This window comes from Pantherophis guttatus, chromosome 9 (genome assembly GCF_059756535.1).
Source record: "Pantherophis guttatus breed Tessera chromosome 9, ASM5975653v1, whole genome shotgun sequence".
NCBI classification, from domain to species: domain Eukaryota; kingdom Metazoa; phylum Chordata; class Lepidosauria; order Squamata; family Colubridae; genus Pantherophis; species Pantherophis guttatus.
Window position 1 is genome coordinate 26,698,410 of NC_142071.1, and position 16,591 is coordinate 26,715,000.

The 16,591-nt window shown below is 41.6% G+C and overlaps 1 protein-coding gene across 1 annotated transcript in view; it reads right to left on the minus strand.

Annotated features, from left to right (window-relative positions):
* Positions 1 to 16,591, minus strand: part of ATP12A (ATPase H+/K+ transporting non-gastric alpha2 subunit) — a 42,242-nt gene that overhangs the window by 10,071 nt on the left and 15,580 nt on the right. Inside the window, exons 7-17 of the mRNA XM_034422002.2 lie at positions 15,299 to 15,416; positions 12,873 to 13,141; positions 11,243 to 11,441; positions 10,807 to 10,916; positions 9,752 to 9,886; positions 8,000 to 8,192; positions 5,852 to 6,027; positions 4,650 to 4,786; positions 3,674 to 3,824; positions 920 to 1,088; positions 22 to 176 (exon numbers count right to left, since the gene is read on the minus strand). Coding sequence (XP_034277893.2) covers positions 22 to 176; positions 920 to 1,088; positions 3,674 to 3,824; positions 4,650 to 4,786; positions 5,852 to 6,027; positions 8,000 to 8,192; positions 9,752 to 9,886; positions 10,807 to 10,916; positions 11,243 to 11,441; positions 12,873 to 13,141; positions 15,299 to 15,416 — 1,812 coding nt within the window. The remainder of the gene's footprint in view (positions 1 to 21; positions 177 to 919; positions 1,089 to 3,673; positions 3,825 to 4,649; positions 4,787 to 5,851; positions 6,028 to 7,999; positions 8,193 to 9,751; positions 9,887 to 10,806; positions 10,917 to 11,242; positions 11,442 to 12,872; positions 13,142 to 15,298; positions 15,417 to 16,591) is intronic.

The window sequence follows — 16,591 nt, forward strand, 5'->3', positions numbered from 1 at the left end:
TTTCAGAAGTCAAGAACTCACAATGTCTGTGCCCAGGTCAATAAAGAGGATGGTAATGGTGCCAATAGGGAGGGGTATGCTGGCGATGATGTAAATCAGGAAAGGACATAACTCGGCGATGTTTTTGGTCAATGTGTAGGCAATCGTTTTCTTCAAGTTGTCAAAAATCAGGCGGCCTAGAGCAGGGAGACAAGAAGATCATTGAGAGCTGCCTGAATACGGCATGCCACCTTCTGAAATCTACAACTCCTTTATCAGTTTAATCTGAACATTGTTGGTGGCTGTGTCTGCTAGAACACAATCCCAAGGAAGCTTATATTTCTTTGAGTGTCATTACTTGCGCTGAAAAAAAATCAGCTTTCCAGCAATATTTCCAGGGCTAAGTCATTAGTATTTTCAATATGTCTTTCCCTTTGAAAGTGCAACAAAGGTAGACCTCATCCGTGGACAACTTCAGATCACTGCTGCAGAGGAGATGTTCTCAACATCTGATTCATTTCATGGAGAATGGAGAATCAAATGCTACAAAATGTGACCAATTCCTGCTATTATATGAAGATAAGTAACAAACCATAAAGCTCTAAAAATTAAATGGATGGATGGATGGATGGATGGATGGATGGATGGATGGATGAATTTAAGATAAATTGGGCTGAGTTTGGCCATGATTGGGGCATATGACAAGTTAAAAACCAATAAAGGATGTTGTTTATCAGATATTGTGGCAATGATGGTTATGAAATTGTCTTCATATTTTCATAGGGATTCTTTTCTAGACATGTCCAGCTTGCCCTCAGATACATCATAATTCCATGATCCATCCAGCTTTAGCAGTGAAGTCCCCCCCGCCTTTCTTTAAAGGTAGACCAACAAATCACGGTGTGTGGCTAAGGTTCAAATCATGGCCTGCTCATCTTACCTTCTTCAACTCCAGTAACAATGGATGCAAAGTTATCATCCAGCAAGACCATATCTGCTGCATTTTTAGCTGCATCAGAGCCAGCAATCCCCATTGCAATTCCGATATCTGCTTTCTTCAAAGCTGGTGAATCATTGACTCCATCGCCAGTTACAGCAACTACCGCTTCCTGGAGGACACAAAGATTGAAGAGTATGAGATACACCATGTCAACTTTAAGTCCTGTGGACATCATGTCCAACCATGTCAACTTTAAGACCTGTGGACATCATGTCCAACCATGTCAACTTTAAGACCTGTGGACATCATGTCCAACCATGTCCAACCATGTCAACTTAAGATCTGTGGACATCATGTCCAATCATGTCCAACCATGTCAACTTTAAGACCTGTGAACTTCCAACCATGTCAACTTTAAGACCTGTGGACATCATGTCCAACCATGTCCAACCATGTCAACTTTAAGACCTGTGGACTTCCAACCATGTCAACTTTAAGACCTGTGGACATCATGTCCAACCATGTCCAACCATGTCAACTTTAAGACCTGTGGACTTCCAACCATGTCAACTTTAAGACCTGTGGACATCATGTCCAACCATGTCCAACCATGTCAACTTTAAGACCTGTGGACATCATGTCCAACCATGTCCAACCATGTCAACTTTAAGACCTGTGAACTTCCAACCATGTCAACTTTAAGACCTGTGGACATCATGTCCAACCATGTCCAACCATGTCAACTTTAAGACCTGTGAACTTCCAACCATGTCAACTTTAAGACCTGTGGACATCATGTCCAACCATGTCCAACCATGTCAACTTTAAGACCTGTGGACATCATGTTAGCCACCCATGCTAGCTGGGGAATTCTGGGATTTGAAGTCCATAGGTCTTAAAGTTGAAGTCCACAAGTCTTGAAGTTGCCAAAGTTGACCACTCCGATATGTGTGTGTGTGTGTGTGTGTGTGTGTGTGTGTGTGTGTGTTCCAAATTATTCCCTTGCTTGAGTCCTGTTGTGTTGGCATTTGTGATTTGAGATCTGCAGATAAATATTATGAAGAAAAATTACACTATGTTATTATTCTGCTACAGGGATGGCCGAAAGAATTATTATTACTATTCGAAAAGGTCTAATCTTTTGCAACAGATTGTTGGTATGCATGATGTGTGAACATTTGAACTCGATTTTTTCCCCCTGACCCAATGATAAGAAAGAATACTTAATTTAAAAAAAATAAAACGGATCATAGTTTTGGTACTTGCTTTGTTTACAATTTTTTTTCAAATATTTTTCTCCCCGTTGATCTGTTTTCAATTTTTTTTAAAAATCTATAATTTCAGTGTGAGACAGAATTGGAACAATTAAATAAATTCTGCTCGTTCCAAGCGGATTGATGCCTGATCCTGCTCTAGGCAGTTTGGGAAAGCAAAGCCATTGTATCAGTTCTAATAACATTTCAAAGGGATTATGAAAGAGGTTGTTAACCTTGCCCCAAATTGTCTCTTAATCATGCCCGAAGGAAGTGGAATGAAGCTAAACCTTCCACATTGTGGAATGAAGCTAAACTTCAGTTCTTGCTTTGCCTTTTGCAAGTGGAAAATAACACAATTTGGGGGGGGGTTGTTTTGTCATTTCTTCTGGGGTTGATTTGTGCAAGGCAAAAATGAGAAGGGGGGAGAGAGGGTGGGTGGAGGGAGAGGGAGAGAGAAGAGGAGAGAATTTGCTTTCCTACTAAGAGACTCAACTGGTTCAGATAGCTGAGTTCTGTTTGCATAGTGTTTCATTGAGCAGTGAACCCAAAGTTTATTGCAGCTCTGTAATATCAGGGGGAAAAGATCTGAATATCAATCAATCAGAATAGAGCAGGAAGGGACCTTGGAGGTCCTCTATTCCAACCCCCTGCTCAAACAACAATCCCTATAATCATTTCAGACAAGTGGCTGTCCACATTCTCTTCTTAAAAACCTCCAATAATGGAGCATCCACAACTTCTGAAGGCCAGCTGTTCCACTGGCTAATTGTTCTCCCTGTTAGGAAGTTTCTCCTTAGTTCCAGGTTGCTTCTCTCTATGATTAGTTTCCATCCATCGCTTCTTGTCCTGCCTTCTAGTGCTTTGGAGAATAGGTTGACCCCCTCTTCTCTGTGGCAGCCTCTCAAACAATTCAGGTTTAAAGGTATGGAAGAAGCACTGTGAGTTGTAGTTTCTGAATGGAGTCATCAAATGTTAGACTGGCATTTGTTTCTTGTTAGTGTGGACTTAAAGGTTAAGTCCACCTCCAGATAGAGACCTACACATGACACGGTAGTAGGTAGCAATGGAAGACTGTTGAGAGTATTGTGAGCTGAAGTAGAGAGAAGGTCTTAGAGGGAAGCAGATGCAGAGAATCTCAATTGGAAAGCATCCATACCTTTGACATTGCCATCAATTACATGGTGCCCAACAGTTTAAGAGGATGGAGCTACTAAATGTCAATAGAATGTGTACAATAGATTCTTCGGCTTTGCCAGAGCTAAAAGCTACTTTGGATGTAGCTAGTAGCAAAATAAGAAGAGTGGATCTTTCAGAACAAGAAGCCAAGGAGCAAAACTAAGTGAGCATCACTGAACAAACCAACATCGACAAAGCAAGCTTAGCTTGATCTTATTTGTCTACTATAATTTGTTCCCTTTGGATTAGAAGTCATCCACTGTGAAAAGTATACAGTCGTGCAACCTCCTTCGCCCAACAGAGGTTCTTCTCTTCTCCTTACCTGTCTTTGACAGCCCTCCACGATGATCAGCTTTTGCTGCGGCGAAGTACGGGCAAAGACAATCTCTGAATGGTGGATTAGGATGTCGTCCAATTGTTCTAAAGTCATGTCCTTCAGCTCCATGCCATTAACCACAGCTGCTTTGGCCTCTCTGCAAAACCAGAGATAAAGGTAAAGGATTTACTGGTCAGCATTAGGTGGTAACTGGGGACATGGTGGATCAGTGGCTAAGATGCTGAGCTTGTCGATCGAAAGGTCAGCAGTTCAGCAGTTGGAATCCCTAGTGCTGCTTAACAGGGTGAGCTCCTGCTACTTGTCCCAGCTTCTGCCAACCTAGCAGTTCGAAAGCAGGTAAAAAATGCAAGTAGAAAAATAGGGACCACCTTTGGTGGGAAGGTAACAGCGGTCCATGCATCTTTGGCATTTAGTCATGCCGGCCACATGACCACCGAGATGTCTTCGGACAGCACTGGCTCTTCGGCTTTGAAACAGAGATGAGCACTGCCCTCTAGAGTCAGGCTCACAAGAGCCTGGTAGTACAGTGGACTAAAGCACTGTTATCTGCTGCTTACAATTACTGCAAATTCAAATCTCGCCAGGCTCAAGGTTGACTCAGCCTTCCATCCTTTCTAAGGTAGGTGAAATGAGGACCCAGATTGTGGGGGCAATAAGCTGACTTTGTATAAATATACAAAAGTATGAAGGCTATTGCTTAATGCATTGTAAACCGCCCTGAGTCTCCGGAGAAGGGCGGCATATAAATCAAATTTAAAAAAAAAGAAGAAGAAGCTAGGCGAGGATCCCTTCTGAGATGTTTACCATGTCCCTATTCCTTCTATGGGCTCAGCTGCTTTTTATCAGACTGTTGTCTAATCAGCAGCTCTTCCTCCTGTCTCCCAAGGTGACTTTCACATACCATTCCAAGACCTTGGAAGGAGAGGTTACTTTCTCCCATCCATTTCTGTGCCATCCTTACCGTTTGTTCACCTGTTCGACAGGAATGTTGAGGCGCTTAGCGATGTCTTCTACTGTCTCACTGGTAGCTGAAATGATCCCCACACTCTTAGCAATGGCTTTCGCTGTAATAGGATGGTCGCCTGTCACCATTATTACCTGCAGAATGGATTAATGGTGGGAAAAAAAATCAGTCCAAGATGTATCTCTCCTAAATATTTTCCAGGTCCACTAAAATAGACCATCTGCTACTGGTCATGACTTTGGGTATCACGTTCCTTTCCAGAGATAAAATTTCAATAGGAAATAGGAAAAACCATTGAGTATGAATGTCTATAAAGATTCTTGGTCATCCAGGTCATGGCTGACCCAAAGGTCCTTTTTTCAAAAGGCCACTGGACTTTCTTTGTTTTCGCTTGAAGATATTTTGCTTCTCCAAGAACTGAAGGAGCTTCTTGGATGAGAAGCAAAATGTCTTCAAGCAAAAACAAAGAATGTCCAGTTGCCTTTTGAAAAAGCACCTTTAGGGAATTGGGTATGAAAGGTCTACAATGAATTGTCCTTTTGTATTGTCATAATATTTAAGAGGATGGATGGGATTGTTGAGTTTTGAAATTGTGCTTGTGTCAGCACTCCAAACTACATTCGTTCCAGTGCTGACATAAGGAGGAGAAGAGGGGGCAGCTGGCAAGAGGATGCTTGACTTTTCACCTACTTATTTTCCCTGAAGATAATATCCCCTAGGAGATGAGATGGGAGGGGGGACATTCCTGGGAGCTGAAGTAGTAGATATGGGGAGAGTGATTTGGAAGATGGCCAATGAGACGCAGAGAATTGGGGAACGGAAAGGGAAGGTTTGGGGTCAGGAAGTCAGTGTTGGCTACGACAAGTTGGGGGGACAGATTGTCGTGCTTAATAAATGAAAGATTTCATCAAAGACTATTTGTTTGGAAATGCAATTTATTTGAGACAACACCGAAACCTGACAGCTTGTTTTGGAGCTTTGAGAAATTGGGTATGAAAGATCTACAATCAATTGTCCTTTTGTATTGTCATAATATTTAAGAGGATGGATGGATGGATGGATGGATGGATGGATGGATGGATGGATGGGATAGTTGAGTTTTGAAATTGTGCTTGTTTTGGAGCTTCCTTTGTTCGTGGGAATTATTGCTCTGAAGATTTGGAAATTATTGTCCTTTGTTACTTTGGGGGAAAACCTACCTTGATCCCAGCACTACGGCATTTCATTACAGCATCTGGGACAGTAGATCGAGGAGGATCAATCATTGACATGAGTCCCACGAAACAAAGACCATTGGTAGGAAAGTTCATGGAATCGGTGTTGAATGCATAGTTCTCTGGAAATTCTTCTTCTGGCAGATGCAAATGACAGAAACCTAGATTCAAGCAAGAAACCACAAAACAAACTAGGTTAATAGTGGGGAAAAAATGATATTCTAATAACCATCACATTTTATGGATCAGGTATCCTACTGAGGCATTTGTGATCCTCCCCAGCTTCCTTTAACCTGCGCTTAGTAATATCTAAATTGAGTTTAATCTCTTGGGTAACACATTATCTTGTTAAATGTGTCCAAGAAAATAGCCAGCAGAGCACTTATGTCAGCAATACACAGTAAAAAAAAAAAAAACAACCCAGTGGAATCAATTTGTAGAAGCAATTTAAGCAACTCAAAGCTTGTATCTTAAAAAGAAGTAAGTGGGCGGCCAATTAGTAATTAAACTTACGTATTTGCTTTCCTCTGCTTGGTTTAGCACAGTCTTATAAATAAATGCCACCCAACAGTATTGCCAAATAAAAGTTATGACTGTTTCTCTAGAACAGGGCTGACAACAGAAAGAGCAAATTTGTACATTTGTTTGTTTACAGAAGTCTCGGGTGAATGGTGAGATCTTCCAAGCATAGAGATGTCCGAAATGGGTAGGATTTGATAGTCGAACAGTTTCAAGGACAGTTTGGGAACGTGTTGTTTTCACCTGTCGTGGGACATTTGGATGCTGTGGTGGCTGAAGCTTGCTAAACACTTCATTGGAGACCTAATTAATATTCTGGAATTCTCAGAATATTAATAGAAAAGAATAGGGTTCAATTGTGAAGCCCTTGATGCTCTCTGAGCTTGGTTGTTATCTTACAGATATTTGCAGACCCCCAGTTCCTTCTAGCACTGATGATGTTATCTAGAAACATCTGCAAGAAAGCAACCAAGCTTCAGAGAGGACCGAGAAGCCCATTTTCATGTCTGAAGGACACCTAGTGGGTGAAGATACTCTAGGACAGGAGCGTTGAACTCAATTTCATTGAGGGTCGCATCAGGGTTGTGTTTGACCTCTGGGGGCCAGGGTGGGCATGGCCAGCTCAATGTCACTCATGTCCGGGGCTCCTGTGTTGGCCCTAGCGCTCTGGCAGCGAAAATGGGCTCACGAGCTCCATTTTTGGCTGGAACAGCTTCCTGCAACCTTCTGCCAGCAAAAACAGAGCTTGGGAGGGCCGCACGTGTCTCTCGCAAGCTCCATTTTTGACTGGGATGGACTCCTGCAACCCACCCGAGCTCCATTTTCACTGGCAGAGGTACCACAGGCCAGTCCTTCACTGTTTCCAAGATGGCCCCATGAGCCAGATCTAACCACCCCACAGGACAGATCTGGCTTGCCGGCCTTGTGTTCGATGCAACCCTTTCTAATAACCTTTTCCTGTTAATTAAAAAAAAATGTATTTGCAAATCTTGACAGCCATACTTAAAACTTCTATCATAAGATTGAAGAAAATACCCAGTTGAATATCACAGAGCTTGTTATTTTGAATATGTAAAAAATAATATAAAAATTAATTAATTCCACAGCGATTAACAAATGCAGGACCTGCCTGTATTTTACTTGCTTTATGTTCAGATGTGGTTAATAATAGAGTTCTGCAAAACTATGATTTTCATTTCAGTGGGTTGTAAGATCCACGTGGCACACTTAAAGGCAACATATTGAATATTTCCAGTACTGACTACCATTTAGTATTTTTATGGATACTAAAATACTGTTAGATTTGAAATAATAACTATTCCTAGACTCCTGTCTATCTATCTATCTATCTATCTATCTATCTATCTATCTATCTATCTATCTATCTATCTATCTACCTCTATCTATCATCTATCATCTATCATCTATCTATCTAATCTATCTATCTATCTATCTATCTATCTATCTATCTATCTATCTATCTATCATCTATCATCTATCTATCTATCTATCTATCTATCTATCTATCTATCTATCTATTTATCTATCTATCATCTATCTTACATTGCCTCCTTCCAGAGTTACAGTTGAGCCAAACACGCTCCTTCTACTTACCAAGTACTCTTTCTCCCATTCCACCTAGGGCCAAATATGCTGTTTGGAATGCTTCTGCTTTCTCCTCATCCAGAGGCTCTTCTTTTCCGTTAACCAGCATGGTTGTGCATCTTTCTAAAATCCTTTCAGGAGCCCCTTTCATCACCAGCAGGAAACGCTTGTCATTAGGATCGTCAGTTTCATGGATGGAGAGCTGAAGTCAAAGGAGAAGCAATGACTGAAATGCACTGATCTATTGAGGGGTGGAGTCAGAGCCTCTGAATGGAGCTGAGTGTTTATTGGCCGGATGCCTTTCCTGTTGTCAATGCAGAGTTTTGTTCAACAGATATATTCTCATCGTGCCCAGAGAGAGAAATATCTGCCTCTACCAAGGATCAAACTCACAGCCTCCTGATTGTGAGGCGACAGCTCCACCTCTATATATTATAACATGTGGGCCACATCAGGCCTGGGATCATAGTCCCACCATTCAGTGACACCAGGAAAAGAAGTTGGCCTGAGAGAGAGAAAACTAGTTCTTAATGTCAACTTGCAAAGCTTTCAAGTTGCCATGAGCAGGAGGGAGGGAGAACTGAAGTGAATTCCATACATTCTTTCTGACCTCAATCAGAAGGAGGGTGTTAGGTTTCACAGCCAGCCAAAGTGGTTAATTGGAGAATGTGATTTATGACATGGCCAGAGAGGAGGGGAGAGACAGGGTCATAGGGGAACGTAAATCTACGTAGGATCAGTCCTAACTGCATCCTAGTATTGCCGGAATGTTGCTCCTAATAAATGACTATATTTCCTTTGAAGTTTGGATCATGGCTCATGAATTAATTAGGGCATCTTTCGGAAACTTGACACTTATTTAGTAAAATTACAATGTCACTGAACATTTAAATTACAGCTACTGGGTTGACTCCCAAATCAATTGGATTGTGTACGTCTTCGAAATTGCAAGCCACTGCGCTGGTTTCTTTTTAGTTCTTAGATTCATAACTGATTTTGATTTAGCAGCTTAAGACAACTAACATAGAGATCTCCCTTCTTTTATCCCCACAATAAATTTGCAAATTCGCTTCGGCCAATGTTTTCCAACACAGAGGATAGGCTTGAAACTGGTCTTCCCAGTTTAAAAAAATCACCTTTGCTTTGTTGTGTGTGTGTGTCCATATATACGCACATGCATACAAATCAGCCTTAACTGATGACTACCAAGGTTAGTCCCTACAGTTTTCTTAGTGAGATTTTTCAAAACTGGTTTGTCATTGCCTTCTTCCTATGGCAAGATTTCCACTTCTAATTTCCAAGGGTCTAACTCATTAAATAGTATAAGGGGTGAACTTCAGCAAACAGGATTCCTCCATTTGGCGGTCCTTGATTCGTGGAAGACCATTCTGGAGTCTAATAAACCTTTTCAACGCAGTGAATGGAACTAAACATTAAAAAATGGAAAATGTTTCCCTGTCCAGTCATGTCCGACTCTAAGGACCAGTGCTCATCTCCATTTTTTTGCCCGAGAAACTCAGCGTTGTCCAAAGACGTTTTCCGTGGTCGTGTAGCCAGCATGACTATACACCAAAGGTACACAGAATGCTGTTACCTTCCCACCAAAGTGGTACCTATTCATCTACTTGCATTTGCATGCTTTTGAATAATAACCTCACCCCGGCTAAAATACGACCTCATTTTCTTCAAGATGATCTATTTTTCACCCAGGCATCTTGCAGTGTTTTAGTTCACAGGACAGCCCAGAAAATCAAATATTACCTGATACTTGTTAGTGGAATTGAAGGGGATTTCAGCCACTTTCCGGTTTTTCTTCCTAATGTCCATGATGTCGCCCAAAACCACTTCTGAGAACTTTAGAAGAGCTGTTTCTGAAGCATCTCCCACGACTATTCTCTGGAGATTTTGAAAATTTACCTCAGTAAAAAATCTCACATCCCAAAATTATTGTGTACATTTTTGTTACATGAGCTATTCCCTTTATCATATATTGTATCTCTGATTTGAGCCTCATTATAAAAGAAAAAATACGATCATTTTTCATGATAAACAATAAGGGACTTGTTTAAATGAATTCTGAAAAAAGACAGCTTTCCACACTAAAAGTCACATGGCTTCTAAACACTTCCAAATAGTCTCTTAATATGGTTTAAATACACAGCCCACAATTTAAATTTTCCCCTCACCACAAGGACAGAGCTGCAGCTCATTTGGTATTTTATGGATTTTGAGAGGGGCAAAATGTTTTTAGCCCATTTGCGATATGTCTGAATTTGGGATCGGAAAGTAAGAAAATGTGATATATTTGCTTGAACCAAACTGTGTTTGTTCATAACACCAACAGATTCTTTTAAGGGAACATTTTATGTTAAAAAAAAAAAGAAAGAAAAGCAATCACTCAGAGGTAGAAAACCTCTGTCTTTCCAAATGCTTGATGAACTACAAATCCCATCATCCTTATCTATTGGCAAAGAGTTGTGGAACCCCAAGGTTGTCTACTCATATCTTAGATGTTGCAAAATGAACTTTGTCTATGGAGATTCCGAATCATCCATGTGATGGTTGTCCCAAAAGTGATTTTTTCAAGAGGCAACTGGACTTCCTTGTTTTTCTTTGAAGACGTTTCGCTTCTCATCCAAGAAGCTTCTTCAGCTCTGACTGGATGGTGGGTAATCCCTTGAAGTGAAACGTCTTCAAAGAAAAACCAGAAAGTCCAATTGTCTTCTTGAAAAAGCACCTTTGGGACAAAATGAATTTTCTGTTTCCAAATTAAATTCAGAAATCCCCAAAACATCTTTTAATGGAATCTTTCATACCTTCATGATGGGTACATTTTCTTGGCCTGGCCTAAATTCAGCCCGGTTACAAAGGGAGACGATTTTGGATAACGCAGCCCATGTGCCTGACGTTTGGTCAAAAGATTGATCTGAAAACAAAAGGAGCAACAATTATTGTCTGATAAATAACAAGGTGTTGAGTTCCAAAACCCCAAAAAAGACAGGATAAGAATCTTCTAAGCAGTTTCTGATATTGTTCCTCATCCATAGATGGAAATCTTGCTAAACTAAAACAGACTACTTGCATCGTAAAATATATACTCTGGGAACTATTAGGGAGGAACTGTCTTCACCTTCTTTCTCCCACACAAATCGAGCTGTCTCTTGCTCCTCTGGAATTCAGCCCCTCCCTCCTGGGAATCCAGACTACATTCCATCACAGCCCTTCTCTTTTAACCATAGACTGATTATTTACTTGATTGATCTTCACTGGTGTCCGCTGAGTAGACTTCGTTGTCAAACCACAGGTGAGCTACGGTCATTCGATTCTGGGTCAGCGTCCCTGTCTTGTCAGAGCAGATGACAGAAGTGGATCCCAGTGTCTCTACGGCTTCCAAATTCTTTACCAAGCAATTCTTTTTGGCCATTCTCTTGGCGGTCAAGGACAAGCTTACCTATCAATGAAAGGGATGGAATACGTCAGGTACAAGAAGTCAGGAACTAGGATAGAGTTCAAAAGTACTATTTCATGCTACTTATAACCAGAGTCTAATCTACTAATGGTCCAGATGAATTGGCGGCAGATAACAGTCAACGGATTTCAAGGGGGGCAGGACTTAGGTCTCTTATGGGGGCGTAGAGACTCTAAACTGATGATGCTTTTGACCCCGCCTTCAGGCACAGCCTGGTTGTCTCCTTACAGAAAAGTCAAGTGGTTTAAGCAGATGTCTGTAAGCAAGGATCAGAGTTTTTGCACCATTCCATCCATGATCCTCATTTATTCATTTTGTTTGTCATTTCAGTTCTACCATGGCTCATTTGCACAGTCTTAATGGAGCTTGCCCATCGTAATCGTAAATCAGGAGAGTGATAAACTGGGTTGGCCACGTGACTGACCCAATTTTTTCTTTCTGCGGTTAAGCGAATCACCGCAGCCAGTAAGCGAAACCATGAAGGCTTCTTCGTACCCTGACAAGCATGGTTTGTCACAACTTGCACCAAAGAAGTTTCTTTATCATTCCAATTTAATGTCCTGGAAGGTCCTACTCTGAGTACTAGCTAGACCTGAACCACTTTTAGTCACCACACTCTAAAAAAGAGGTTGAGACTCTAGAAAGAGTGCAGAGAAGAGCAACCAGGATGATTAGGGGACTGGAGGCTAAAACATACAAAGAATGGTTGCTGGCTAGTCTAGTGAAGAGAATGACCAGGGGAGACAGGATAGCAATCTTCCAATATTTGAGGGGCTGCCACAGAGAGGAAGGGGTCAAGCTACTTTCCAAAGCACCTGTAGGCCAGACAAGGAATAATGAATGGAAACTGATCAAGGAGAGATTCAACCTGGAAATGAAGAATTTTCTGACAGTGAGAACAATCAACCGATGGAACAGAAGTTGCCTTCGGAAGTTGAGGGCGCTTCATCCTTGGAAGCTTTCAAGAAGAGACTGGACTGCCATCTGTCAGAAATGGTGTAGGGTCTCCTGCTTGGGCAGGGGGTTGGACTAGATGACCTACAAGGTCCCTTCCAACTCTGTTAACCTGTAACTTACTTGTCAGCCAGGTGCTGCTACTAGCACAAACTACAGAATGACTGGAAGGAGCTACAAAGGACAACCCAACAATGTGCCAGAGACCTTTGCATTACTTAAGAAAGTTCTAAAAGTCCACCACAACATATTGAAAGTTGAAATGCCACGAGGATTCAAGCAGAACAGAAGCTTCATTACAAGAGAAGCCACCGTTTGGAGAACATTCCCACCCAGCATTATGAGAAGTCTTCTAATAGAAGTTGTGTTTGGTAGAAGACAATGGTGCAACCTGTTTTCACATGCAGACCCAGAGTTCTGCAGAATTAATGATGGTGCAAGGAAGCAACACATACTCACCGTCACTGTAGCTAACAGTCCCTCAGGCACGTTGGCCACAATGATACCGATGAGGAAGATGACGGAATCCAGGACATGGTAATGCATTGAGACAGCAATGATGAAGAAAAGCACTCCGATGGAGATAGCAACACCAGCCACAATATGGACAAAGTGCTCTATCTCGAGAGCAATGGGCGTCTTCTCATTCCCCACTCCAGATGCCAGGGAGGCAATCCGGCCAATGATAGTGTTGTCACCCGTGTTGATCACAATCCCCGTAGCAGTACCTAAGAGAAAGGATTGATTAGCAAGAAGATTAGACCAACAGAAGAGAATAGTTGTACGTCAGGGGTGACCTGAGGGGTCCTTGGTGCTCTCTGAGCTTGTAGACATTTCATGACCCAACTAGGTAACATCATCAATGCTAGAAGGGAGTGGGGTTTGCTCTCTGTTTATATACAAGTGGCTTGCCCTGTCAGTGTTAGTGTCAGGGTTCCAAGTAACACCCCAATGAAGAAAGACTCTGAGGCTTGAAGTTCCTCAAAGTTCCATTTTATTAGAGATGTCATATTGGCACATCTGGGAAAACCCGAATCTGAAAGTTTCCAGGTTTTCCCCACCCAAAGGAAAGTCCAAGTCCCTGCCCAGCACCCACAGGTCCATCACATGGTCCAACCAAAGCACCATCCCAACTGGAGATGTCTCCCAGTTCCAGTCGTCCAGGTGCAGGGCAAGATGTCCTTGACTCTCTGAGAAAGGAATGTTATTATGACTACATATCACCCTGGCTCCATACAATCCCCCCTCCCAGTTTCCCACAGTAGTAAATGTGGCAGGTCTGGAGGCCTAATGCAAAAGATGGCTTCCAGGCCTGACAGTTGGTGGGAGTGTTTTTGGGTGGTTTCAAGTGAACACTTCCACCAACACTGGCAAAGCAAGCCAGGGTATATAAACAGAGAGCAAACCCCACTCCCTTCTAGCCCTGATGATGTTATCTAGTTGGGTCATGAAACATCTGCAAGAAAGCAGCCAAGCTCAGATATCACCAAGGTCCCCAAAGAAGGCTATACATTACATTGATAAACTGAACGTTCCTTCCATTCAAGTTCCCTTCTCATGACCCTGCCTTTTCCTGATGGTTCCTCCATACATTCACGCACATATACAAGTAGAGACCACCTCCATCCTGGACTTTGGATCAGAAAGATCCCTATGTTCCAGAAGATCGGGGGTCAAAGATCAGCTTCAATTTTCCCCCTGTATATTTGTTTCCAACTTCAAAAGGTTATGATCATGTTGTTGTTGTTGTTAGTTGTGAAGTCGTGTCTGAACCATCACGTCCCCATGGACAATGTTCCTCCAGTCTTTCCTGTCCTCTACCATCCCCCAGAGTCCATTTAACCTCAACTGCTTCGGTGACTCCATCCAGCCACTTCGTTCTCTGCCATCCCCTTCTTCTTTTGCCCTCCATTGTTCACAGCATTAGGCTCTTCTCCAGTGAGTCCTTCCTTCTCGTTAGGTGGCCAAAGTATTGAGTTTCATCTGGACTTCTAAAGAGCAGTCAGGGTTGATCTCCTCTAGGATGGAGTTATTTGATCACCTTGCAGTCCAAGGGACTCACAGGAGTCTTCTCCAGCACCATAGTTCAAAGGCCTCAATTCTTTGGCGCTCAGTCTTCCTTATGGTCCAACTTTCACAGCCATCCATTGCAACTGGGAAAATCAGAGCCTTGACTCTATGCACTTTTGTTGACAGGGTGATGTCTCTGCTTTTTAGTACGCAGTCTAGATTTGCCATAGCTTTCCTCCCCAGGAGCCAGCGTCTTTTGATTTCATGACCATGTACACTGGATTAAGTGTCCATGTTTTGCCTTTTATAACATATTTATTTATTTATTTTATTTATTTATAAAATAAATAAATACATAACAAATAAATAATAATGATTAAGGGTGGGCAGTCCAGCCTTGAACCTCACTGGGTTCGCCCCCAAAGTATAGAAAAATCTGTAGGTAGCAGAGTCTTTCTTCTGGTTGCAATTTTACATAGGGATAAAATGAAAAAGGTCAATTCGGGTAACATCTGAGGTTGTCATGGCTGGGAATTGAACTAGCTCTAACAGGAGGCAAATGTGAAGCAACTTGCCTCGGGCAGCAGATCCTGGGTGGCACGGCTGAGGCAGGAAATTGTTATTTACTTTGTTTGATTGCAATTTTATTGCCTTGTTACCATTCTTTGAATTTTATTGGCCCATTTTGTTTCCCAAAGAAGGGGCTTATGGAATTTTTTTTTTCTTCTGCCTTGCAGGTCAAAGGTAAACTAAAAATGGAATTACCAAGAATGTTCTTTGAGTTATATACAAGAGACAGGATGTTAAGAAGCAAACTGCCTTGAGCCCTGGCGACAAGCCTCATCCAGTCTCAGTCACTCCTCTGACATACATACCTTCCAAGCAAGTTGTGGAATAGAAACCAATGTTCTTAGTTTCCAGAGGATTATCATGAGTGAATTCACATGAACGAGATTGAGGTTCTGATTCCCCAGTTAGAGAAGAATTGTCCACCTGTGAAACAAAGATCAACATGAGATTGTAGGTTAGGGTTAGGGAGGAGCATGGGAGATTTGTCAAAAAGTCAATAAGAGTTGAAATTGCAAGAGATAGATACAGAATACTTCTTAATATGGGATTTGCTTTATTAAGGATTAGAAAATAGAGGTAGAAATTAGAAATTGGGAAAATATTATTAAGTATACTGCTACATAGTTGGACCATAAGAATGTCTGAGTGCCAAAGAATGGAGGCCTTTGAACTCTGGTGCTGGAGAAGACTCCTGCGAGTCCCTTGGACTGCAAGGCCATCCAACCGGTCAGTCCTAGAGGAGATCAACCCTGACTGCTCTTTAGAAGGCCAGATCCTGAAGAGGAAACTCAAATACTTTGGCCACCTAATGAGAAGGAAGGACTCCCTGGAGAAGAGCCTAATGCTGGGAACGATGGAGGGCAAAAGAAGAAGGGGACAGCAGAGAACGAAGTGGCTGAATGGAGTCACTGAAGCAGTTGGCATGAGCTTCAATGGACTCCAGAGGATGGTAGAGGACAGGAAGGCCTGGAGGAACATTGTCCATGGGGTCACCTTGGGTCAGACACAACTTTGCAACTAACAACAAAAATACTTCTACATAATATAATATATTATAATTACTATGTATACAGAAGTTTTAGAAGTTGAAAGATTATTGCCATGTATACTTAAATAGTATTAATATTATTGTAGTTATTAATATTGTATATAAAGTAAATTGACCCAGACAATACACTATTCACTAAGCACTTATATATGTCAAAGAAAAAAAAACTATGAATAAAATTAAAACAACAACAACAACATGAGATTATGGGAGCTGTCCAGATGTTCAAGTATCATGTTACACAAAAAATTTCTTAATTGTCCTCCTTATGGTAGAGCTTGGCTTAAAAAAAAGAGCAAGACGATGACAAGGATGATTGAACTACAACGTTTAGGATTCCATAAAAGATGGTCCAAGAAGTTGGATCAGTGATTAAACAACATCATTTTTAGTTGGAGGCAAGTGAGAAGTTTTTCAGTAAAGAACAGGAGTGAAGTGTGTTAAAAGAGAATTCCTTTCATGTTTTTTTCCCCTCTTATTCCTATTTCCTTTCTACCTTCATCTCTATTACAGATAAATGCTGGATTATTCTTCATTATAACCTAATGAT